The 24,672-nt window shown below is 36.3% G+C and overlaps 5 protein-coding genes and 1 pseudogene across 5 annotated transcripts; 5 read left to right on the top strand and 1 right to left on the bottom strand.

Moving 5' to 3' along the window:
* Positions 1–1,233: 1,233 nt before the first annotated feature.
* Positions 1,234–1,902, top strand: LOC147294819 (stemmadenine O-acetyltransferase-like). The gene has a single exon (XM_086231220.1). The coding sequence runs from the start codon at positions 1,234–1,236 to the stop codon at positions 1,900–1,902; it is 669 nt and encodes a 222-aa protein (XP_086087346.1).
* Positions 1,903–2,065: 163 nt separating this feature from the next.
* Positions 2,066–4,280, top strand: LOC147294818 (stemmadenine O-acetyltransferase-like). Its single transcript, XM_086231219.1, has 3 exons — positions 2,066–3,497; positions 3,725–3,770; positions 4,199–4,280. The coding sequence occupies exons 1-3, from the start codon at positions 2,066–2,068 to the stop codon at positions 4,278–4,280; spliced, it is 1,560 nt and encodes a 519-aa protein (XP_086087345.1).
* A 1,477-nt stretch (positions 4,281–5,757) lies between these two features.
* On the top strand, positions 5,758–7,089 carry LOC147294817 (stemmadenine O-acetyltransferase pseudogene; annotated as a pseudogene).
* A 3,454-nt stretch (positions 7,090–10,543) lies between these two features.
* On the top strand, positions 10,544–12,028 carry LOC147294816 (limonoid 21-O-acetyltransferse-like). The gene has a single exon (XM_086231218.1). The coding sequence runs from the start codon at positions 10,544–10,546 to the stop codon at positions 12,026–12,028; it is 1,485 nt and encodes a 494-aa protein (XP_086087344.1).
* A 3,516-nt stretch (positions 12,029–15,544) lies between these two features.
* On the top strand, positions 15,545–18,897 carry LOC147294815 (uncharacterized). Its single transcript, XM_086231757.1, has 4 exons — positions 15,545–17,183; positions 17,311–17,441; positions 17,568–17,643; positions 17,732–18,897. Exons 1-4 carry the CDS (start codon positions 15,545–15,547, stop codon positions 18,847–18,849), a joined length of 2,964 nt encoding a protein of 987 aa, XP_086087883.1. The 3' UTR covers positions 18,850–18,897.
* A 2,800-nt stretch (positions 18,898–21,697) lies between these two features.
* On the bottom strand, positions 21,698–23,523 carry LOC147294814 (adenine phosphoribosyltransferase 1, chloroplastic-like). The gene is made up of 4 exons (XM_086231739.1): positions 23,442–23,523; positions 23,052–23,162; positions 22,622–22,714; positions 21,698–22,066 (listed from the first exon to the last, which is right to left on the bottom strand). Exons 1-4 carry the CDS (start codon positions 23,521–23,523, stop codon positions 21,873–21,875), a joined length of 480 nt encoding a protein of 159 aa, XP_086087865.1. The 3' UTR covers positions 21,698–21,872.
* Between the last annotated feature and the right edge of the window lie 1,149 nt (positions 23,524–24,672).

Raw genomic sequence — 24,672 nt, 5'->3', positions numbered from 1 at the left:
TCATTAAATAAATAATACATGAGAATATAATTAAAAAACTGACACTTTTCATTTCTAATTTATGCAGATTCTAGTTTACTTTCTTGGGAAAATGTTAGCAAAAGGAGTATAACTATACTCATATTTTCAGGTGAAGATCCCGTTTTCATTTTGCTTCAATTAATAACTATTATTTTCAAGTGTTTCAATTAAGGATATTCCGTCAGTTCTGTCAAAACTTCCGTTAAAATTGATCACGTGAGGGTCACATAAATATTCTAAATAAAAGAAAGTAAAATCACTCTTTTTATTTTCAGTAATGTTATGTTACATAGATAACATTAATTGAACCACCATATCTCTCATTTCATCTCTATAGATAAGAGATTTGATTACAAATATTGTTGTTAGTTCAGATGGTCTTAATCATATATTGAGTGTTTTTTATTTTATGAGAATCTTTTGGCTTATCTTGTTAGCATGGAACTCTTACCTAGCCTTCACTGTTACTTTACACGCCACATATATGTACTCTTCTGCAAGAAAATTAAAACAGGTTGGACTAATGTTGGACTAATCATATATTCTATGCTTTGCTGAAATTAATTAAGACGTTTTAACATTTATAGTTTATATCGAAAACCCTATCAGCATGCATCATCGATCACTGGAAAAGTTTTGCAACCTAACTCCTCAGATCCAGTCGTGATATTCCCTTGTAATATATTCAAGAAAAGAAAAAAAAGCTAAAGATTGATTTTAAAGATATATACTTTAGAAAAATTGAACAAAAACGGGCCACTCATGTCGATCATGTGTTATGTTTCACAAGTAAAACAAAACGTACATTGGATATATACTGATATATAATCTATCAATCCCATTGGCCAAATATGTTTTTGCTCCACCCATGAGCCAATATATATAATATTATATATATATATATGTTAACTTCTTAACCATGCATGCAATAATTAAGCTCTATATATATGTCTCATTGGAAAAACACACAAAACCACAGACAATCACAAGTACTCTCTGTCAAAACTAATGTTTTGGGGTAATTTCTTGTTATTATTCTTCTCCTCATGGGAGGTTTATATAGGAGAAACTTAAACCTCTTACACAAAGTCAACTAATCTGTCTTAATTACAAATCTAACTTAATTGAAAATGCATGATTTTAAGTATCCAATTTTGCAGCATATTAGGCAATTAACCTCAATTAATGACAAACGTTGACTCTACGCCATTAATGGCAGACACTCATTTCAACACTCTCTCCAAAGAGGAGATCATGAAGTTTGAAGTGGAAGTAATCTCCAAAGAGATTATCAGACCATCTTCTCCAACCCCTGACCACCTTCGCAGATACCAACTCTCCTTTCTCGACCAAATATCTCCCCCTGTCTTTAGTCCTTTGGTGATATTCTATTCCTCGCAAGATCGCGATGATATAATTAATTTCAATACTAAGAGCATCTCGAACCACCTTAAAAAATCTCTCTCTGAGGTCTTAGTCCAATTCTACCCTCTAGCCGGACGAGCCAACGCCAATCTCTTCATAGACTGCAACGACGAGGGCATACCCTATTTGGAAACTCGAGTCAAGTGCCAACTCTCCCACGTGATCCAAAACCCGGTCCCTAGTGACCTCAACAAGTTCATTCCATTTCAACTAGACCAAGTTGCTGACCTGGCACTTGGTGTCCAACTCAACGTCTTTGACTGTGGTGGGATTGCTCTTGGCCTGTGCATTTCCCACAAGATTGCAGACGCTTTGTCATTTTTCACCTTCATCAAATCTTGGGCAGCCACTGCTCGAGAAGATGTCGATCCGACAGTTACAGTGGGCCCACAATTTGTATTGGCGACACTCTTCCCGACAGTTACAGTGGGCCCACAATTTGAACTTAATTTTTAATTAGTGGTTTGAGTGTTAGACCTCTTCGTGAATGATCGTGATAACTAAACAACTACTCCTCTATGTGTATAAATTTGATCATGCATGGCCAGAATAACACCACAGAAGCACACAAACAACAATCAGATAAATACAACCTCGATCTGAAATTAGAATGAATCGAATGATGGTTGAAGTGGAAACACTCAACAAGGAGATTATCAAACCATCTTCTCCAACCCCTGACCATCTTCGCCAGTACCAATTCTCCTTCCTTGATCAACAATCTCCCCCAGTCTATACCTCTTTGGTCCTCTTCTATAAATTCAATGACCAGACACAACCCTGCATTACTGAAATATCCAAACACCTTAAGAAGTCCTTAGCCCAAGCCTTAACCCTTTACTACCCACTAGCCGGACGACAAGCACTCAACGACAAAGACAACAATTTCATAGACTGCAACGACGAGGGCGTTCCCTTTGTCGAAGCTCAAGTCAAGTGCCAACTTTCTGATGTTCTCAACAATCCCAACCCTTCGGAACTCAATAAATTGGTCCCATTTGAACTTTATGATACTGACAATAACTTTGTGTTTGGTGCTCAGCTGAATGTGTTTGAATGTGGAGGATTTGCCATCAGTCTCTGCCTTTCTCACAAGATTGCAGATGCGTTATCTATGCTCATGTTTACCAAAACATGGGCTGCCTTTGCCCGCGGCGAAGATATTGATGATGATGAAGCCAAAATAGAGCGTCCCCAATTTGTTTCGGCCACGCTCTTCCCACCCAAGGACCACACTGGATTTGATGCACGCAGAATCACACAAAATAAAGTAACAAAGAGGTTCGTGTTCGATGCCTGTATGATAGAGGATCTTAGAGCACAATATGGTCTGATGGCGATGAAACGCCCCTCGCGTGTCGAGACCTTATCAGCTTTCTTATTCTCCCGATTTGTGGCCTCCAACAATCATCATCAGGAGAAGTTGTACATGCTGGTCCATGTTGTGAACCTGCGTCCGAGGTTTGATCCACCACTGCCGCAACGTTCTTTTGGAAATCTTCATCACGTTGCGATAACAACGCGGTCTTCGAATACTGGGGAAGATCAATGTTATGGCCTGACCTGGCAAGTTCGAGAAGCGATAAAGAAGATTGACAAGGACTACATCAAGGCACTACAACAGGGGAATGAGCACTTGAGTTTCAATAAGAAAAATTCTAATAGTTTTAACCGAGGAGAGATTGTTACGTCTCTAGGTTACACTAGTTTGTGCAAATTTCCTCTGTATGAAGATAATGATTTTGGTTGGGGGAGACCTGCATGGGTGGGCTTGCCCCTACTCCCCTTCAACAACTTGGTCACTTTCGTCGATGCCAAAGAGGGTGGTGGAATAGAGGCATACGTTAGCTTGGCTGAGGAAAGCATGGCTAAACTTCAAAGTGACACTCAGTTTCTCCACCGAGTGCGTCTGGGTTGGACTGGTTCTAGTTCTAGGTTAACCCATCAACCGATCCGGTTTAATTGGGTTGCAAATTCTTATGCCCAAAACCGACCAAATATTATTAAGAAGCAAATTCATACCAAACCAGTGAAACTTGGCTCGGGTCCAGGTTTGGGTCCGATTTTATTCCGTTCACTTCTTAAGCTTTCGAGAAGGAGATAGACATGCAGAAAGTCTTGAAACAAAGTTTGAACCTGAAAAATAAATGAATAGTATTACCTCAATTTTTATTTATCAAGATGACATCACGTACAGTTTCGTATTTGTTATGAATAAATGAAGTTTAAAGTGAGCCCAATTGTTGAACAATAAAATGTGATATTGGGATCCATAAAGTTAGAATAGTAGTTGTTGCTTCTAGTACTACTCTCCAAGTGTTGGTGTAAGGAAATGATCTCTTATGAATAAATATAAATTATGTGTTGTGTTATTCATTTTGTATATATATATGTAACAAAAGAATTTAAAATATTTGTACGAATATCATTTTTAGGGTGATTTCGATATTAGTCCATTAAATTACATTTTTTTAGAGTGTAACGTTATTACTTTTCTTTTAATAGTTAAAGCCCATATTTAAAATCTTGCTCCACGTAGGATAACAATATTCCATTAGATTTATATTATTTACAAATTATGCCATTATGTAATTAATATTTATTTTCAAATTATGTCACTCTTTAATTGCCATTAATTATCCAATTTTCCTAAAAAATGAATCCCCTAAAATTCATTAAAACACTTAATTTAAGGCGTGTGATATATATAATTGAGTCAAATAAGGAACCTACAAGTGAGAATTGTTTGTAGGTTCATTATAAGAATGGCTAAATTTCAAAGTGATGAGGAGTTCGTTTCCTATGTTTCTCCAACTGCCCGGGTGCTGAATTAAGGAAGGAATTGTGTGCGTCTATATTTTTTTTCTCTTCATTATGTGCATCAAAATAATGTTACTCTTTCAAGTTTTAATCCAAGTTTGCAGTTCTTGAAAATAAAAGGACTTGTTGTTTCATTTAGCTTGATCATGTTTCCTTTGTATACAATAAATCACGATGCTAAACAACACCAAAACCACTACAAAAAATATGAGCAAAGCCCACTAATGATTGGCGGCTACAAAAGGGGTGGCAATTTGAAACTTGAGTGCATATTGCTCAATTGCCACCAATTTTTGTTAAAATAGAGGCACTTTAGTCCCTATTGCTAATTGCCACCCCTTTTATAGCCGCCAATCATTAGTGGGCTTTGGTCATATTTTTTGTAGTGAACCCAACCAAGTGTGCTGGGCTATATGGGCTAAAAGTACATAGGAAAAACTTAAAAAAATAAGAAAGGTGGGGAGCACTATAACCCCTACAGCCCACTGAATAGATGAGCTATGGTACTGGTGAAATTTTCTTCTTGTCAAGTTTGAAAAAAAATTAATAAATATTTAGAAGAAGAAATTGGTCACGGTAAAATTGTAATAAATTTATGATGAAAGAAGATCTAAGAGTTTCACGAGTAAAATTACTAAAAACTAATTATTAGTTTAATTAATTGTACGTATTTCTCTTCATAATATGGAGACTGGAGAGGTTTCAAGTTCAACTCTCCAGATAAAAGAAAGTAAAATCACTCTTTTTATTTTCAGTAATGTTATGTTACATAGAGAACATTAATTGGACCACCATATCTCTCTTTTCATCTCTATAGATAAGAGATTTGATTACAAATATTGTTGTTAGTTCAGATGGTCTTAATCATATATTGAGTGTTTTTTATTTTATGAGAATCTTTTGGCTTATCTTGTTAGCATGGAACTCTTACCTAGCCTTCACTATTACGTTACACGCCACATATATGTACTCTTCTGCAAGAAAATTAAAACAGGTTGGACTAATGTTGGACTAATCATATATTCTATGCTTTGCTTAAATTAAGACGTTTTAATATTTATAGTTTATATCGAAAACCCTATCAGCATGCATCATCGATCACTGGAAAAGTTTTGCAACCTAACTGCTCAGATCCAGTCTTGATATTCCCTTGTAATTCAAGAAAAGAAAAAAAAGCTAAAGATTGATTTTAAAGATATATACTTTAGAAAAATTGAACAAAAACGGGCCACTCATGTCGATCATATGTTATGTTCCACAAGTAAAAAAAAACGTCCATTGGATATATACTGATATATAATCTATCAATCCCATTGGCCAAATATGTTTTTGCTCCACCCATGAGCCAATATATATAATATTATATATATATATATGTTAACTTCTTAACCATGCATGCAATAATTAAGCTCTATATATATATGTCTCATTGGAAAGAAACACAAAACCCACAGACAATCACAAGTACTATCTCCAAAGAGGAGATCGATCATGAAGTTTGAAGTGGAAGTAATCTCCAAAGAGATTATCAGACCATCTTCTCCAACCCCTGACCACCTTCGCAGATACCAACTCTCCTTTCTCGACCAAATATCTCCCCCTGTCTTTAGTCCTTTGGTGATATTCTATTCCTCGCAAGATCGCGATGATATAATTAATTTCAATACTAAGAGCATCTCGAACCACCTTAAAAAATCTCTCTCTGAGGTCTTAGTCCAATTCTACCCTCTAGCCGGACGAGCCAACGCCAATCTCTTCATAGACTGCAACGACGAGGGCATACCCTATTTGGAAACTCGAGTCAAGTGCCAACTCTCCCACGTGATCCAAAACCCGGTCCCTAGTGACCTCAACAAGTTCATTCCATTTCAACTAGACCAAGTTGCTGACCTGGCACTTGGTGTCCAACTCAACGTCTTTGACTGTGGTGGGATTGCTCTTGGCCTGTGCATTTCCCACAAGATTGCAGACGCTTTGTCATTTTTCACCTTCATCAAATCTTGGGCAGCCACTGCTCGAGAAGATGTCGATCCGACAGTTACAGTGGGCCCACAATTTGTATCGGCGACACTCTTCCCGCCGAGGAATATATCCGGGTTCGATCCCAGGGTCGGTATCACAAAGGCAAATATCGTAACAAAAATGTTCGTGTTCGAATCCTCCATGATAGATGCTCTTAAAGCAAAATATGGCCGAAGGTTAGAAAAAAACCAAAAACCCCCATCTCGTGTGGAGGCTTTGTCGGCTTTCATATGGAGTCGCTATGTTGCTGCCACTAGCAGTCCGACTCATCAAATAGAGTCATCATCAGGAGTACCTGATCAGAGGCTCTACGCCATTGTTCATGCAGTGAACCTACGTACAAGGATTGACCCACCACTGCCCGATTACTCATTCGGAAATCTCTACCGAATCGCAGTGACAATTCCACGTTTGGATACGGGAGAGGAGTGCTATGGTCTTGTAAAGCAGGTGAGAGACCAAGTGAGTCTCGTAGACAAACACTACGTGAAGAAATTGCAGGAGGGCAGTGAGCACTTGGATTTTATCAAACAGCGGTCTCGAAATTTCTACAAGGGAGAGATGGTTACGCTCAGCTTCACAAGTTTGTGCAGGTTTTCTTTGTATGAAGCTGATTTCGGGTGGGGAAAGCCCACTTGGGTCGGGTCGCCCGCCTTGACTTTCAATAATTTGATTGTTTTTATGGACACTAAGTCCGGTGGTGGAATAGAGGCATATATTAACATGAAGGAACAAGACTTGGCTAAACTTGAAGGTGACCAGGAGTTCCTTGCATTTGGGTCTCCAAATGGGTTGAACTGAAAAATTAATTTATCGATCAGAAGTATCGTTAATTAGTAATTAGTATAGTATATATTTGTGTTTGACGAATAAAAAAAAGTAGTATACATTTGTGAATTCCATACTAGGTCCCATTGTTTGGCAATTGTTGTTCTTATCTTCATCTTGAATGTACGTGTATCTAAATTAATATTAAAATTTGGGATTTGAATCTTGCTTAGTGCGGAAATCGTGACTTTTTTGTTTGTGTGTGGAAAATAAGCACAATAGAAAATCCAACTCTAACAATACTATATATATTGTTTTTATTTAAAAAAGAGAATACAATATTTTGATCGTGATCACCATCACTATACTTAGTTAAGACATTTTTCAAATTGCTGGCATACCGCATACGTTGTCGTCAATTATGCTGGAAAATAGAATTTTTAAAATTCCCGGCCGGCCCACGCAACACATTGGCCACGACCAGCTCCCCATCCCATGTCAATATATTTACATTCCCTACAGCCGGATGATGTGAGGGTAGTCGAGTGAGACAATCTAGCTTGTTGGCTCCCAAATGTCTTGGGTCCTCAAATTTTATAATATTCTTTATATATTGGTGTTAGGTGTAAATTCTAATTAGTGTAATATTACAATAGTAATTCCAAATCAAGTGAATGTATTATGAAAGGTTGATGTCTCACTTTTATGGTTCACCTCCGATCCAGCTCTTTAAAATCTAAGGACTGACTTTCCACAACAAATTTGCTTTCTTTGTTTTTTGACTAAGCAAAGCTTTATTGAAGTTACAATCAAGTTGCAGTTGTGAAAGCAACCAAGGAGGCAACACGTACATTTGCTATTTGAAAACTCTTTATTCTTTTTTATCAGATTACAAACTCTAATATTTAAATCTTCAAGTTCCAAAGTTTAAGGTAAGTCCACCCCTTGTGCACAATTAATTCTTTTTAATTATTACGCAATTGGGCAAATTATTATTGAACTTAATTTTTAATTAGTGGTTTGAGTGTTAGACCTCGTGAATGATCGTGATAACTAAACAACTACTCCTCTATGTGTATAAATTTGATCATGCATGGCCAGAATAACACCACAGTAGCACACAAACAACAATCAGATAAATACAACCTCTATCTGAAATTAGAATGAATCGAATGATGGTTGAAGTGGAGACACTCAACAAAGAGATTATCAAACCATCTTCTCCAACCCCTGACCATCTTCGCCAGTACCAATTCGATCTCCTTCCTTGATCAACGATCTCCCCCATTCTATATCTCTTTGGTCCTCTTCTATAAATTCAATGACCAGACACAACCCTCCATTACGCGTACAAACTTTCAAGATCTAATTATTTCCATAAACAAATAGAACATGCAAATAGTTTCAACTAGCTATTTGTTAATTATGGCACTAAAATTATATTTTCTTGGTACTCAACGCCATGTGCATGTTATATATTTAGTTCATAATTATTACCCAAATTCTCTTAATCCTTTGACTTTGTAGACAAATTATAAATTATCAAACTTTTTAAATCGTTTGCCTCTTCGTGATAACTAAACATGCAACTAGTCCTCTCTGTGTTAGTGTGTATAAATTTGATCACATGCAACTAAAAAATGTTTGACTTCCATACAGCTAGCATTACCTGCAAAAAGCCCATTTTTAGTCTTTATGAGCTAATTATAATTTGATATGCATTCAATTTTTATATTTTCTTCTTAATATATGACTAATTTATCTTATAAATTAATTAATAAAAGAAAATGTTGCTGTCCCTCAACTATTTTTTTCAATCTTTACTTCTCAATTTATATGACATCAATTTTTTTTGTTTTTAAAAAAGTATGAAATTATAATGCACTTGTAAACATCATAATTTTATTTTAGAAGAAAATATATAGTATTAATTCACCGGTAAGATTTGTTTCACCTTGCATAATTGCATTAGCTAGAAGAGTACATGTTGTAATGCAACAAGTGGACAAACTTTTAATTCTTATGAAAGGATCAAACTTAATTTCTTAGCATAATATTCTACAGAGTTCATGGTAGAATCTAAAACTGCACCTTTTTTTTTAGGGTGCAAAGTAAAAATTGACCTATGGTTCAAGGGTATTGTTAATATTTTTTATAAAGTATATTTAGTTCATACATATTAATTCAGAAAGAAAACGCTCTTCATAATAGTATCTCATATGATAAATGCTGATCTTAATTTTAGTTTGACTTATTAATTGTCATGTCGTGTATTATAACAAATTAAATTCAAAAATGCCATTATAATTAATGTGCTTTATATATAAGAACATCTTCAGTTATTTCCTTATATTTTTCTTCAATTTGAGGATAATTTATGGAAAAAAGTTAGATTTGGGAAAAGGCTCTCCAATGCTAAAATTGAAAGTTTCTCTATATTTTTTTGTTTTGTTTGGGTTTCTAGTTAAATTTGACTATTGCAGGTTTAAGAAGAGTTTGATGAGCCTCATCCATTTAACTTGATTTAGAAAAATTTTTAAGAAAATCTTAAATTTAGAGAAATTTTAGAAAATGATTGGAATTCTGTTTTATATCATTTTTTCTCAAATTTAAAAACAAATAGAGTTTGTCAATGCTTAAGTGCAAGTGGGAATTAAAAGTGCATAAACTAAAGAGCCAAACGTGTTGACCGCGCAGATAATATATATTAATATATTGATTATGGGATGTCATGGGACTCCGTCCTAGAATCTACAGCTAAACATCACTACGCGCGCATAAATAATTCTACATTTCTAGGACAACTGTCACATCCCAGCAATTTAATTAAATTGGAGTTAAAACCTAATATGCAGCCTCTACAAAGCCTACTCTACACCTTAAGAGGGGAATACTCTTCAAATAGGAGGAAATACCCTTTAAATCGGGGAAGGACTTTATTATGAATTAAAATGATTTTTTTATAAATTATTATAAATTAAAAATATTTTCTTATAAATTTTAAAACACTCCCGGTCTCCATCTAAAAACTATTTTTCTAAAGGATCTAAGTCTAATTATCTCTTATTGTAATGATATCCTAAAGTTTTAAATCACTTCTTTGATATATATATATATACATGCAAGGCTGGCCATCTAAAGTTTTAAATCACTTTTTTGAGTCAACATATATACAACTACTCTTTATTCTTCTTTATCAGATTACAAACTCTAATATTTAAATCTTCAAGTTCCAAAGTTTAAGGTAAGTCCACCCCTTGTACACAAGTAATTCTTTTTAATTATTACGCAATTGGGCAAATTATTATTGAACTTAATTTTTAATTAGTGGTTTGAGTGTTAGACCTCTTCGTGAATGATCTTGATAACTAAACAACTACTCCTCTATGTGTATAAATTTAATCATGCATGGCCAGAATAACACCACAGAAGCACACAAACAACAATCAGATAAATACAACCTCGATCTGAAATTATAATGAATCGAATGATGGTTGAAGTGGAAACACTCAACAAGGAGATTATCAAACCATCTTCTCCAACCCCTGACCATCTTCGCCAGTACCAATTCTCCTTGATTGATCAACGATCTCCCCCAAGCTATATCTCTTTGGTCCTCTTCTATAAATTCAATGACCAGACACAACCCTGCATTACTGAAATATCCAAACACCTTAAGAAGTCCTTAGCCCAAGCCTTAACCCTTTACTACCCACTAGCCGGACGACAAGCACTCAACGACAAAGACAACAATTTCATAGACTGCAACGACGAGGGCGTTCCCTTTGTCGAAGCTCAAGTCAAGTGCCAACTTTCTGATGTTCTCAACAATCCCAACCCTTCGGAACTCAATAAATTGGTCCCATTTGAACTTTATGATACTGACAATAACTTTGTGTTTGGTGCTCAGCTAAATGTGTTTGACTGTGGAGGATTTGCCATCAGTCTCTGCCTTTCTCACAAGATTGCAGATGCGTTATCTATGCTCATGTTCACCAAAACATGGGCTGCCATTGCCCGCGGCGAAGATATTGATGATGATGAAGCCAAAATAGAGCGTCCCCAATTTGTTTCGGCCACGCTCTTCCCACCCAAGGACGACACTGGATTTGATGCACGTTTAATCACACAAAATAAAGTAACAAAGAGGTTCGTGTTCGATGCATGTATGATAGAGGATCTTAGAGCACAATATGGTCTGATGACGATGAAACGCCCCTCGCGTGTCGAGACCTTATCAGCTTTCTTATTCTCCAGATTTGTGGCCTCCAACAATCATCATCAGGAGAAGTTGTACATGCTGGCCCATGTTGTGAACCTGCGTCCGAGGTTTGATCCACCACTGCCGCAACGTTCTTTTGGAAATCTTTATCACTTTGCGATAACGACGCCGTCTTTGAATACTGGGGAAGATCAATGTTATGGCCTGACCTGGCAAGTTCGAGAAGCGATAAAGAAGATTGACAAGGACTACATCAAGGCACTACAACAGGGGAATGAGCACTTGAGTGTCACTAAGAAAAATTCTAATAGTTTTAACCGAGGAGAGATTGTTACGCCTCTAGGTTACTCTAGTTTGTGCAAATTTCCTCTGTATGAAGATAATGATTTTGGTTGGGGGAGACCTGCATGGGTGGGCTTGCCCCCACGCCCCTTCAACAACTTTGTCATTTTCGTCGATGCCAAAGAGGGTGGTGGAATAGAGGCATACATTAGCTTGGCTGAAGAAACCATGGCTAAACTTCAAAATGACACTCAGATTCTCCACCGGGTGCGTCCGGATTGGACTGGTTCTAGTTCCAGGTTAACCCATCAACCGATCCGGTTTAATCGGTTTGCAAATTCTTATGCCCAAAACCGACCAAATATTATTAAGAAGCAAATTCATACCAAACCAGTGAAACTTGGCTCGGGTCTAGGTCCGGCTCCGATTTTATTCCGTTCACTTCTTAAGCTTTTGAAAAGGAGATAGACATGCAGAAAATCTTGAAACAAAGTTTGGACCTGAAAAATAAATGAATGGTATTACCTCAATTTTTATTTATCAAGATGACATCACAGTTTCGTATTTGTTATGAATAAATGAAGTAAAGTGAGCCCAATTGTTGAACAATAAAATGTGATATTGGGATTCATAAAGTTAGAATAGTAGTTGTTGCTTCTAGTACTACTCTCCAAGTGTTGGTGTAAGGAAATGATCTCTTATGAATAAATATAAATTATGTGTTGTTTTATTCATTTTGTATATAGATGTAACAAAAAAATTTAAAATATTTGTACGAGTATTATTTTTAGGGTGATTTCGATATTAGTTCATTAAATTGCATTTTTTTAGAGTCTAACGCTATTACTTTTCTTTTAATAGTTAAAAGCCCATATTTAAAATCTTGCTCCACATAAAATAACAATATTCCATTAGATTTATATTATTTACAAATTATGTCATTATTTAATTAATATTTATTTTGAAATTATGTCACTCTTTAATTTCCATTAATTATCCTTATTTTCTAGAAAATGAATCCCCTAAAATTCATTAAAACACTTAATTTAAGGCGTGTGATATAAATATATAAATATATATATAATTGAGTTAAATAAGGAACCTACAACTGAGAATTGTTTGTAGGTTCATTATGCTAATGTGGTTTTTTTACATTTTATCCACCTAAAGTTTAGGCTCAATCTCACTTCACCATCTATAAAAAAATTTGTTTCAATTTACCACATGAATTAAAAATTTGTTGCAATATACTACCTCTAGCTAATTTTGTCTTAATTTTTGTTAAAAATAAGAGTGTTTTGGTGTTTTTCAAGTTCCTATTATTAAGAAAAATGGTTTTTTTACACTTTATTTACTTTGAAACAATAAAAAACTGACTTGAAAAAGACCAAAACACCCTTATTTTTAACAAAAGTTTAGACAAAATGAGTCAGAGATAGTACATTGCAACAAATTTTTAATTCATGTGGTAAATTGAGACAATTTTTTTTAGGTGGTGAAGTGAGATTGAACTCAAAGTTCAGGTCAGTAAAATGTAATAAAGTCTTATAATGTGGTTGTTTTAATTCATGTAAGTTCATTAATTTGTGTAGGTTATTATTACTAAAAAAATTGTTTGTAGGTTTATTAGTTGTTGTAGGTAATTTATTTGTTAATGATTTATTTCATTAGAATTGTGTGTATGTTCATTATAGTTATTATTTATATAATTTTTTTTTGGTTCATTATTTATTTATGAGAATTATTTATAGGTTATTTATTTGTTATAATTAATAATATAATTTAAAAAAAAAATCATATATGGGTATTCATGATTGACCTTTGAAAAGAATGTTCAACAATGAATCATTAGCATTTAAAGCACAACAAATTGTAAAGAGTAAATACAAATGTTACCAAAAATAAAAAATCAACTAAGGAAAAAAGGTCTTAAATAAAATTGAGGGCATATAAGGAATTTACAAAGTTTAAATTTAAAAAATCTAAAAATAGAAAGAATGATGAGTTGGCAAGTGGTCAAAGAGGTTAACACACAAAAAATAGTGTCATAGGTTTTAGTCAAGGGTTTAAATTTCGAAGTTTTCGGCGAAATTTCGCCGAAAATTTCGTTTTTTAGGGGTTCCGAAATTTTAACACATATTCGACTAAATTTCGGTAAATTTCGGCGAAATATTCGAAATTTCGAGCGAAATTTCGAAGGCCCCTAACAGCCAATTTTTTTAATTTGAGCGAAATTTCGACGAAATTTCGCTTAAATTTCGTCGAAATTCAGCGAAATTTCGACGAATTTCGCTCAAAATACCCAGATTTCACCTGAGCTTCAAAACAGTGGCAAACGCAAAATCAGAAAATCTCAATTCTCAAATACTGAAATACCCACCCTAACCCTCGCAGCCTCGCTCAAATACGGTACCCAGCCTAACCCTAAGTCCCTCACTGCCTCACATTACAAATCAGTATCACAATCTCACCTCGGCGGCTCGGCGCACACCTTCGATCCGATCTGCAGCCAGCGCAGCGCGGCCAGCGCCTCTCTCCTCCTTCTCGGTTCTCTCTCGCCTCTCTCCTCCGTCTTCTCGGCTTGCAGCGCCGGTCTTGGACGACTCTATCTTCTCGGCTTGCAGCGGCGATCTCGAAGCGTCCGGCCACCTCGAAGCTTCTCGGACGTCTCTGTCTTCTCGGCGACATCTGTGTTTGTGCGAAGTCCAGGCTGTGAGTATTTTGGGTTTGTGCCTTTGTGGGAGTGTGAAGTCTCTGTCTGTGAGTGTTTGTGGCTTTGTGCCTTTGTGAGAACTGTGAAGTCAAGTCTTCCAGTCAAAATGTCTTGATCTATAGATTCTATACAGACTATACTTATGGAGTTATGGAACTTATGGGTGAAGTGTCTTATTTTATATTTGATTTGATTTATTGTTGATCTAAGTATCTAACTATCTAAGCCTCTAATGTCACCGTCCCGTGGCGAAGGGAAAAATTTATTTCCATTTTATTTAAAATCTTTGTACTTAATTACTTATCTAGTTATGAATCTTATGATTAAAATTGTTGATACTACTTGGCCAAAAAAAATCGTTGATACTACCATCTAGTTCATCATTATTTTTAATATATTTCCTTTTCCTTTCAATTTTCGGGTTTTTATTGTTTGTCTTGAGTCCTATATCTGAGATTCTGAGTATATCTAAATTGATCTATGAGTATATCTGAGTATATCTATATGAGTATATCATTTAGACATTTACCCACTTTTAAATATTATCTAACATCAATTGATTAATATCATATTTTGGGTTTATATGTACATTATGTCATTATGTCATTATATTGATCTTGGGTTAATTTATATAAGATAACTTATATTGATTTTGGGTTGATTTATATAGATTTGGAATTAATTGTATAATTTTGGGTTGATTTTGATTTGTATAATTATATGATTTTGGGTTAATTTTGAATCTTTAATCGTATAATTGTGGAATTGATTGTATAATTTTAGGTTGATTTTGATTTGTATGATTTGTGTAATTTGTATGATATATAAATATTGATATGGAAGTTGAAAGTGGTGATTTGATATGATATGGAATTGGAATTGGTATGATTTGTTAATAATTAATATGGAATTTGTATGATTTGTTAATAGCATCTATGTATCATGTATGGGATTTGCCGAATTGGTAATTTAAAATTAGTGAAATTAATATGGAGTTAGTAATAAATTAATAATTAATATGAAATTAGTAATATGGAAATGAAATTGGTAATATGATATGAAATTACAAATTAGTAATATGGAAATATGGAATTGCCAATTGGTAATATGAATATGATATGAAATTACTAATTAGTAATAACTAATAAGTTAATAACTAATATGATATTAATTTCTTGGTGATATACTGATATGATATTAACATGGAATTTAATTGTTATTGTTATTGTGTTACTGTGTATGTCTTTTTGTTATTAGGAATTTAGGATTCAATGGCCAGTGGAGGGAGATCACGTGATCCAGCTTGGGATCATGCCGATCCATTACCAGGTAGCAGACAAGGTTCAGTATGCAAATATTGTGGCCTTGTAATGAAGGGTGCTGGAGTGACACGATTAAAATACCACCTTAGTGGTTTGGATCCTGGACACAATGTGCAACGATGCAATAGTGTCCCACCAGAAGTGAGACAATTCATCATTGCAGGGATGCAACACAAACAACACCAAAAAAGCAAAAAAATACAAAGGATGGAAGAGCTCAGAGAAGAGCTTCGAGGACAAAGTCAGATTGAGCTGAGTGATGATGAAGATGATGATGATGAAGATCATAATGATGATATGGGGCCTCAAGAGCGAAGAGAATTTCGATCTGCACTTCGAGCCTCTAGAGCAGCAGAATGGGAGAGAGAACACTCACATAAAGTCCCAAATAGGGGACAAGGTTCTGGGTCTAGTAGTGGTGCACAGATGCAAAGAGCATCAAGCATGAGGGAATCACGAGATTCACGACCAACACCTCCAGTGGCACCAAGCTTGTACAAGGCAGCTCAAGCACGCCAAAAGAGTGTTAAAAATCTCTTTTCCGGAGGGTCAATCAAAGATGGGATGCAACGCTTGATCAGCAAGTTCTTCATATATGAAAATGTTCCTCCTTCAAAAGCAGCATCTCATCATTTCAAAAATTTGGTGATAGGATGTCAACAGGCAGGAGTAGGAGTGGAACCTCCAACACCCTATCAGATACGCACCGGATTTTTGGACCAGGAGTTTCAAGAAATGCAAGAGCATGTTAACAAATTGAAGACTGATTGGGCAACTTATGGTTGCACAATCATGTGCGATGGTTGGACAGGTCCAACCAAACTGTCTATCATTAACTTCATGGCCTACTCAAGAGGGAAGTCGGTATTCCTTAAGTCCGTTGATTCTTCAGATTGCATAAAGGATCATAAATATATTTATGGGCTACTGAAGGATGTAATCACGGAGGTTGGAGAGGAGAATATTGTTCAAGTTGTGACCGACAATGGTTCCGCATTTGTCAAAGCAGGTAAGAAGTTAATGAACAAATACAATGTGTACTGGACGTCGTGTGCAGCACATTGCATTGATCTAATGTTTGAAGAGATGGGGAAGAAAGAGCAGGTTGCTAATGTGATTAAAAAAGCCAGAATGATCACGAATTATATTTACAACCATAACTGGTTGTTGGCAAAGATGCGAGAGATCACGAAGGGAGATATTGTTCGTCCTGGTGCCACCCGATTTGCTACAAACTATATTGCATTGGATAGTTTGTATGGTAAGATGATGGGGCTGAAGCAATTGTTCACCAGTGATGATTGGGGTCGTAGCAATTTCCGGCGTTCAGATGCAGGCATCACCGTTGAAAATATAGTTCTTGATCACTCTTTTTGGCAACAGGTGCATAAGGTGTGCGGTCTGTTTGAACCTCTCTACGTAGTTTTACGTATTGTGGACACAGAAGTGTATCCTACAATGGGATCCATTTATGAGTTAATGCGTGTAGTGAAGGAAGAACTAGAAAAAAAACAGGGTGCACGGTGGGTAATAAAAATCATCAATGATCGATGGTTTAAAACGTTACAACACGATTTGCACGCAGCAGGTAACCCAATAATTTATTTGTTATTTTGGTTCCGCATTTTTTTTAATTGATTTAGCTAATTAGCTTTCAATTAATGAACTAAATTACTAATTATATATTTCTATATTTACTTGATGCATGATTGCAGCCTATTATTTGAATCCTCGCTATCAGTATAGACCTGGCGTTGGAGATGATGGTGAACTTATTCGGGCTGTGCACAACGTATTCTCCAAATTGGATCCCGATTCACCACAAGTTGGCCAATTTGGAAATGAGGTAAAAATAATTTGCCATAAGGCCCATAAGAATCCTTACGAAAAATATTAATACTTTATAGAATTTGATTGTCTTAAATTATATATTTGATTGATATTGTATAATTTGTATTGTATTTGTATCTAGTTAACTTATTTTAAAGATGCCCGGAAAATGTTCGGAGAGCGAGCTGCAAAGGCCGCTAGATCACGAATGTCTCCTAGTGAGTATACATCTTATTTGTATTAGTTAGATTAACTTAATTATTTATTTTTATAGTTACACTTACACAAACAAATTTTTCATTTCAGGTGAATGGTGGATCATGTATGGGAGTGATGCGCCTACTGTGAGGAAGTTAGCCATCAAAGTTCTATCACAAACGGCGTCATCATCAGCTTGTGAAAGAAACTGGAGCACTTTCGCACTCATACACACCAAACAACGAAACAGGCTCTCATATAGTAGGTTAGAAAAAATGGTATATTGCTACTATAATATGAGGCTTGCACTTCGAGATAAGAAAGCAGAGGAGGATCGCGTTGATGAATATGATCCGCTGGATATATATGATGCTGCTATAGGGGATGATGATGTGGAGGAAAACCAGCTTTATCAGTGGATTAGGCCCCTCCATTTAGATGATGATGCAGGCAATCCAGACCCTGATATTGCAGCTCAAGCACGTCAGGAAGGTATCAATGTGGACAGAGTTCTAAATGAGGAGGTGAGCCCTACTACAAGTTTGAATGACCTTATGCAACTAAGGTCGACACATCGTACTGAGCCAGTTCCCACTAATCCTTCTCGATCAGGCAACTCTAGCACAAGATCGGGCACTCCTAACAACAGTGGAGGTAGAGGTAGTGGTGGTGGTGGTGGTGGTGGTGGTGGTGGTGGAAATGAAGATGTCACTGGACATTCTCAAGAGTATATGAGCCCATTTTCTGTCGAAGCACACTATACACATGCAACACAAGATGAGGATCATGGGAGTAGGCGTGCCGGACCAGGAATTGGTGCCATAGGAAAAGACTATAGTCGCAGACAAAAAGGTCATGAGAGTTTGGCACAAGAAGAAGAGGATTCATTATCCACCACTTTTGGCTCTATGGGGGTAGGAAGTGACAATTACAATTATGGGCAAAACCCTCCAATATTCTACCCACCACATCTGCCTTACTTGGTTGAGTCTGATAGTAACTCATTGGCACAACAAGAGACAAACTCTTCAAATGAGTATGCTTATGGGCAAATTCAACCACAACAGGTTCCTGATCCATATGGTTGGCATGTTGGCAATTACATGCAAAATTATGCTGGAGAAGTATCTTGGGATGATTATTCTTCACATTACACCTACTCTGGACATGATGATACTGAAGACAGCGGAAATTTTGAACCTCCTAGAAACTCTATGTGGTATTGATTACTTTTGTAATTCATGTGGCAATATTATAGTAAAAATAAAATTGAGGTGTTATTAAAGTAATTATTAATTAGTGAAGCATTTTTTTAACAGTATTTGCCTCCAGCGCGCATTATATTCATCACATATCACATGAAACCTACCATATAATTTGGTTTTTTTCAATGTTTTTTATCAATGTAGTAGATAATATGTTAAATAAACATATTGTGAAGTTTCAATCAAAATTTCTGTATTTTGATAATAATTTCCATCGTTTCCGTCGAAATTTAAAAATCTTCGAAATTTCCGTCGAAATTTCCATCGAAATTTCCTCGAAGCTCGAAATTTTATTCCTTGGTTTTAGTGTAGAAAATAAATTTGAAGGGGATTTTTCTAATTTACTAAAAAAAAAAAAAGTACCAAGTTTTTGACTCATTAAAATGGGCTGATCACTTGAAAATTGAAATAAACTCACATGTGGAACATTTTGTCTATAAGAGCCATATTTTGGGATCAGAAAGATAAAGAGTAGAATCGAGGACAAAAAATGTTTGACTTCCGTACAGCATTTCCTGCAAAAAGCGCATTTGTAGTCTTTAATTATGAGCTAATTATAATTTGATATGCATTCAATTTTTATATTTTCTTCTTAATGACTAATTTATCTTATAAATTAATAAAAGAAAATGTTGTTTGTCCCTCAACTATTTTTTTTTTTTTCAATCTTTACTTCTCAATTTACATGACATCAATTTTTTTTAAAAAGTATTAAATTATAATGCACATGTAAACATCAAAATTTTATTTTAAAAGAAAATATATAGTACGTATTCACCGGTAAGATTTGTTCCACCTTGCATAATTGCATTAGCTAGCTAGAAGATAGAGTATGTTGTAAGGCAACAAGTGGACAAATTTTCTTAGAGAAAATTACAGATTTAGTCCAGTTATTTTATACCTAGTTCAATTTTGGTCCACAATCTTTTTTAAGTTCTGTTTTGGTCCACTAATTGTTTGACTTGTTCAATAAAGGTCCAGATTTGTTTTCTCAAATTTGGCCTGCTTTTTACCCTATCAAATCTCACCCAAATTCAGCAAATATATACTTGTTTTAAAGCTATGCATTTCTTCTTTACAACCATATAAAGATCATTCAAATTGGAGTTCTAAAACTCAAGATAATTGACCCTAAAGTAGGGTACCCAAAACTGCCAATTTTTCAAATTTCACCAAATCTCAATTCTCTTAGATTATAATACTCCAAATTTGTTTTTATGACTAAGAAATGATGAAATATAACTTATACTTCAATTATAATTGAAGAAAACACAACCCAAAAGATTTAAAGTCACAAATCTGGACCTTTATTGAACAAATGAAACAATTAGTGGACCAAAACAGAACTTAAAAAAGATCGTGGACCAAAATTGAACTAGGTATAAAATAAGTGGACCAAATCTGTAATTTCCTCAATTTTCTTATGAAAGGATCGAACTTAATTTCTTAGCATAATATTCGACAGATTTCATGGTAGAATCTAAAAGTGCACCTTTTTTTAAGGGTGCAAAGTAAATATTTACCTATGGTTCAAGGGTATTGTTAGTATTTTTTATAAGTAAATTTGGTTCATACATATTAATTCACAAAGAAAACGCTCTTTATAATAATATCTCATATGATTTTTTAAGGGCTGCAACTGAAGGATTCAACGTCACAGAATTGGATAGGGATGATGAGACACATGCAAGCACCACTACTTCCACTGTTTCATGTTGAGAACAATGTGCAGCATGGATGGAATGAGGAAATACTATCATATGACCAGGAGGGCCCTCACGTGGGGGTTCAGGTAAGTGAGCCAACACAGTCAGTAGGTCGTGGACCATCCCTTAAGAAATTAAGGGGCAAAAATAAGCTTAACTGGGCAATCGGGGGGGCCGAGAAACTTACATTTAATAGTAGCGGACAAGCAGTCGCACCTAGGCGCAAATGTGCACAATTCTCAAGGTTTCTGGGAATGTTTGCGCATAACCACAAACTTTTTCCTGTACATTTCACGGATTGGAGGGATTTTCGGCAGGGAATTTCAATTAGGGATGCATGGGATGAAGTGAAGGTATTTTCTACTACCATATGAAAGAACTACACTTATCAAATTTTTGTGAAAACTTAATGCATGTACTACTTGCACGGTTAATTAATAACATAAGATGTGAAACTAACAAATGACAAGATGTAACAGGAAAGCCTTGATTGGTCAGACGAGCGTATGAGCACTACAAGAAAAAAGGGTTTGGGAGAGGAACGGAATTCGTCGCCCAAAGTAGAGTTTCGTCGCCCAAACATTTGGGCGACGAAATTGGTTCGTCGAGCAATTGGACGCCCAAGATGTTTCGCCCAAGAGTTTGGGCGACGAACCCATAAATTTCGTCGCCCAAAGACACCTAGGGGCGACAAAATTTTTTTGTCTCCCAACACATAAAATTCGTCGCCCAAAGAATGTTTAGGCGACGGAAAAATTTCGTCGCCCAAAGAGGGTTTGGGCGACGAACACCCTTATTCGTCGCCCAAAGCATGTTTGGGCGACGAAATTATCCGTCGCCTAAACAAGATTTGGGAGAGGAATAACTAATTTCCTCGCTGGAACGTGCTTTGGGCGACGGACAAATTTCGTCGCCCAAAGCTGGTTTGGGCGACGAACACCCTTATTCGTCGCCCAAAGAATGTTTGGGCGACGGACAAATTTCGTCGCCCAAAGATTGTTTGGGCGACGAATAAGGGTGTTCGTCGCCTAAACGTATTTTATTTAAAATTTTTTTTTATTTAAATTATATATATGAATTTAATATTTAAAAAAAAATACATACAAATAACTAATAATCTTTATTCAAAAACTATATAAAACAAAATTAATAAATTTATATATCCAAAATATCCATACAAAGTAGAAATAATTTAATTAATACATACATACAAATAACTATTGGCCCCCTAGGTCAGTAGCATCATCGACACCGGTGGAGGAGTCTGGCATGCACTGGTCAATGTTGGGCGGCAGCACAAACCCAGGTACAATCCTGGCCAACTGGCCAAACATCTGCTGCACCCAAGGTTCCCCCTGTTGCAATGAGATCATCTATGATCAAGGCACGCTCTCCTGCTTCTACAGCACCCACATGCATCTCCATCGTGTCTGTTCCATACTCCAAAGAGTACTCTTTAGAAATAACCTTCCCTGCAGAACCATAAAAGAATAAGCACTATATGCAATCTTGAGAACTACATTTATTGAAAGCACCAGATACTTACTGGGTAAATAAAATGTGAAATAAACTTGGCACATTAAGAATCACACTGTTTGTGATTTCTTTAACACATGGTGGTTAAAAAACCCACAGTATATATTATTGATACTTACTCGTGCAAAGAAGCAAATGTTCTAATAAAGATAAAAACGTTCTTGACATATATTCATTGTGTTATTTGTAAAACAAGAAGAAACTAGTTTTGGTGTCTATTTATTTGTTACCCCCAGGTGACCCCTTCACTCCTTTCTACCATTTCTGTCTCAAAAGTCAAAACAAAACTGTAATTGGATAAGTTAATCATATTGCATTAAACAAAAGATCTCATTATAGATGATTAAGCCAGCCTGTGATTTAAACAACATCTATACTGTAACATAAGTCAGTAACTAATCAAGGATTCCCTCCTACGCAGGAATTTCTCAAAGCTCAGAAAACTATGCAGTTTAAGAGGAGAGTGAAAAAAAAAGGTGTGAACAACATACCAGGCAATTTTTTCGGTTTCCTCATAGGTACAAATTTTGCCCCAATGGCCAATGCAATGGGAGGGCCAAATATAAAACCTCTAGCTTCAATACCTACATTATGTCATCAATAAAACTTCAGATTATAAACATTAACCAACATCCAGTATATGCAACAAACACAGCCATTAAAACAGTAAGAACCACCAAACTAGGAATCGAGATAACTCCAATGCCAGAATGCTGAAGACTAGGCTTTGGATATGGCTTAATTCCAAACACCAACTAAATTTTCTCATAGACAGCATACTTATCAGAAAAATAAAATAAAATATCTCATAAATGACATATCATAACTCATAAGTCGTGCACAACTGAACTGCCACTAAAACTGATTGAATTAACAAAAAAAAAAAAAAAGTGAATCAGTAAGTTTTTACAATTAAATTACCTGCAACAACAGAGATTTCTTTGTCTTTGTACCTCTCAACAAACAAATCAATAGTATCCTTGAAAGCCTGGGTATCCAGAAGCAACGTGGTAATATCTTGGAACATAATCCCTGCCATAGAGAGTTGGGCATACGCGTCCTCAAACTCAAAGAAGCCTCATATAAAGACCATAAATCAAGTAAAAGCCAAAAACAGATAACAACCCACTACCCAGATAACAAATGGGATCACTTATTCACTTGTAAGTAAAAGTATGAATCTTTTAACCAAAAACAGATCAAACCCACCAAAGAAAAGGCAGGTCTCTACTTGCTTATCAGAAAATAAAACTAAAATCAATGTAAAAAAAAAAAAATTATCAGAAAAAGCTTGAAACAGAGAAAAAGTACCTGGCTTGGGGAAATCCGGTATGACTCTGATTGCAGAGGCAATTCTTGCTATGCTAGGGTCTTGGCCATCTTCCGCCGCCATTCTTTGGGGGGGGGGGGATGGGTTTCGGTGGGGGTGGGTTATCGGGGGAGGGTGGGTTTCGGGTAGGGGGTGGGTTTCGGCGGGGGTGGGTATTCGCGGGGGTGGGTTTCGGCGGGGGGGGGGGGGTATTTTCGGGGGTGGGTCTCGGCGAGGGTGGATTTTCAGGGGAGGGGCGGGTGGGTCTCCGATGGGGGGGGTGGGTTTCGGTAGGGGGGGTGGGTTTTCGCGGGGGGTGGGTTGCCGATGGGGGGGGGGCGGTTTTGGGTTTCGGGGAAGGAGGGAGGAGGAGGAGGAGGCGGAGGGAGGAGGATGAGGAGGAGGAGGAGGAGGCGGGAGTGAGAGCTGAGGGAAGGAGGAGGCGCTGCGAGGGTGAGGGACTGTGGCGCTGCGAGGGTGAGGTGAGTGAGTGAGCTGACTGAAGTGAACCCAGAAATGGGTATAAATCTAAAGACTTTGGGCGAGAATTCGTCGCCCAAAGTGACTTTAGGCGAAGAATTAACACGTTCGTCGCCCAAAGTCACTTTGGGCGACGAACGTGTTAATTCCTCGCCTAAAGTCACTTTGGGCGACGAATTCATGTTCGTCGCCCAAAGTTGTTGACTTTTAGGGCACCGTTTTATCCCGCCATAATTTCAGACTTTGGGCGACGCATTGTTCGTCGCCTAAAGCTACATTTCGTCGTCCAAAGTTGAATTTTTTTATGAACCATGATCGTTCATACGTTCGAGCTCCAATACCAAACTTCTAGATCTCCAATTGACCTAATATTTTAGAGGAATGATCTTTGAGTGACAAACTAATAAATGAACGGTTCAGATCGTTAAAAACACAATCGACATATAAGGTTCTACATATAAATCAGTGATTTTTGCATTTGAAGACTAAAATTATATCAACTCTTTCGTTAAAACCTTGTAGCTTCAATAATTGTGAAGACCACAACGTGATTATCACAATCAGAGCCATTCTTCATATATGTTCATACTCAAAGATCAACCTTGGAAAAAATCGGCTCAATCGGAGTTCATCTACCCGTTTGATTATTATTATAAGAATCAAGATCGTTCATACATCCTAAATGCTAAACCTAACTTCTACATCTCCAGTTGAGTTAATTTTTTGCATGGATGATCTTTGAGTGAGGCACTA

Source organism: Dryas octopetala, chromosome 2, assembly GCF_963921425.1.
Source record: "Dryas octopetala chromosome 2, drDryOcto1.1, whole genome shotgun sequence".
NCBI lineage: Eukaryota > Viridiplantae > Streptophyta > Magnoliopsida > Rosales > Rosaceae > Dryas > Dryas octopetala.
This window is presented reverse-complemented; position numbering and strand designations above follow the sequence as displayed.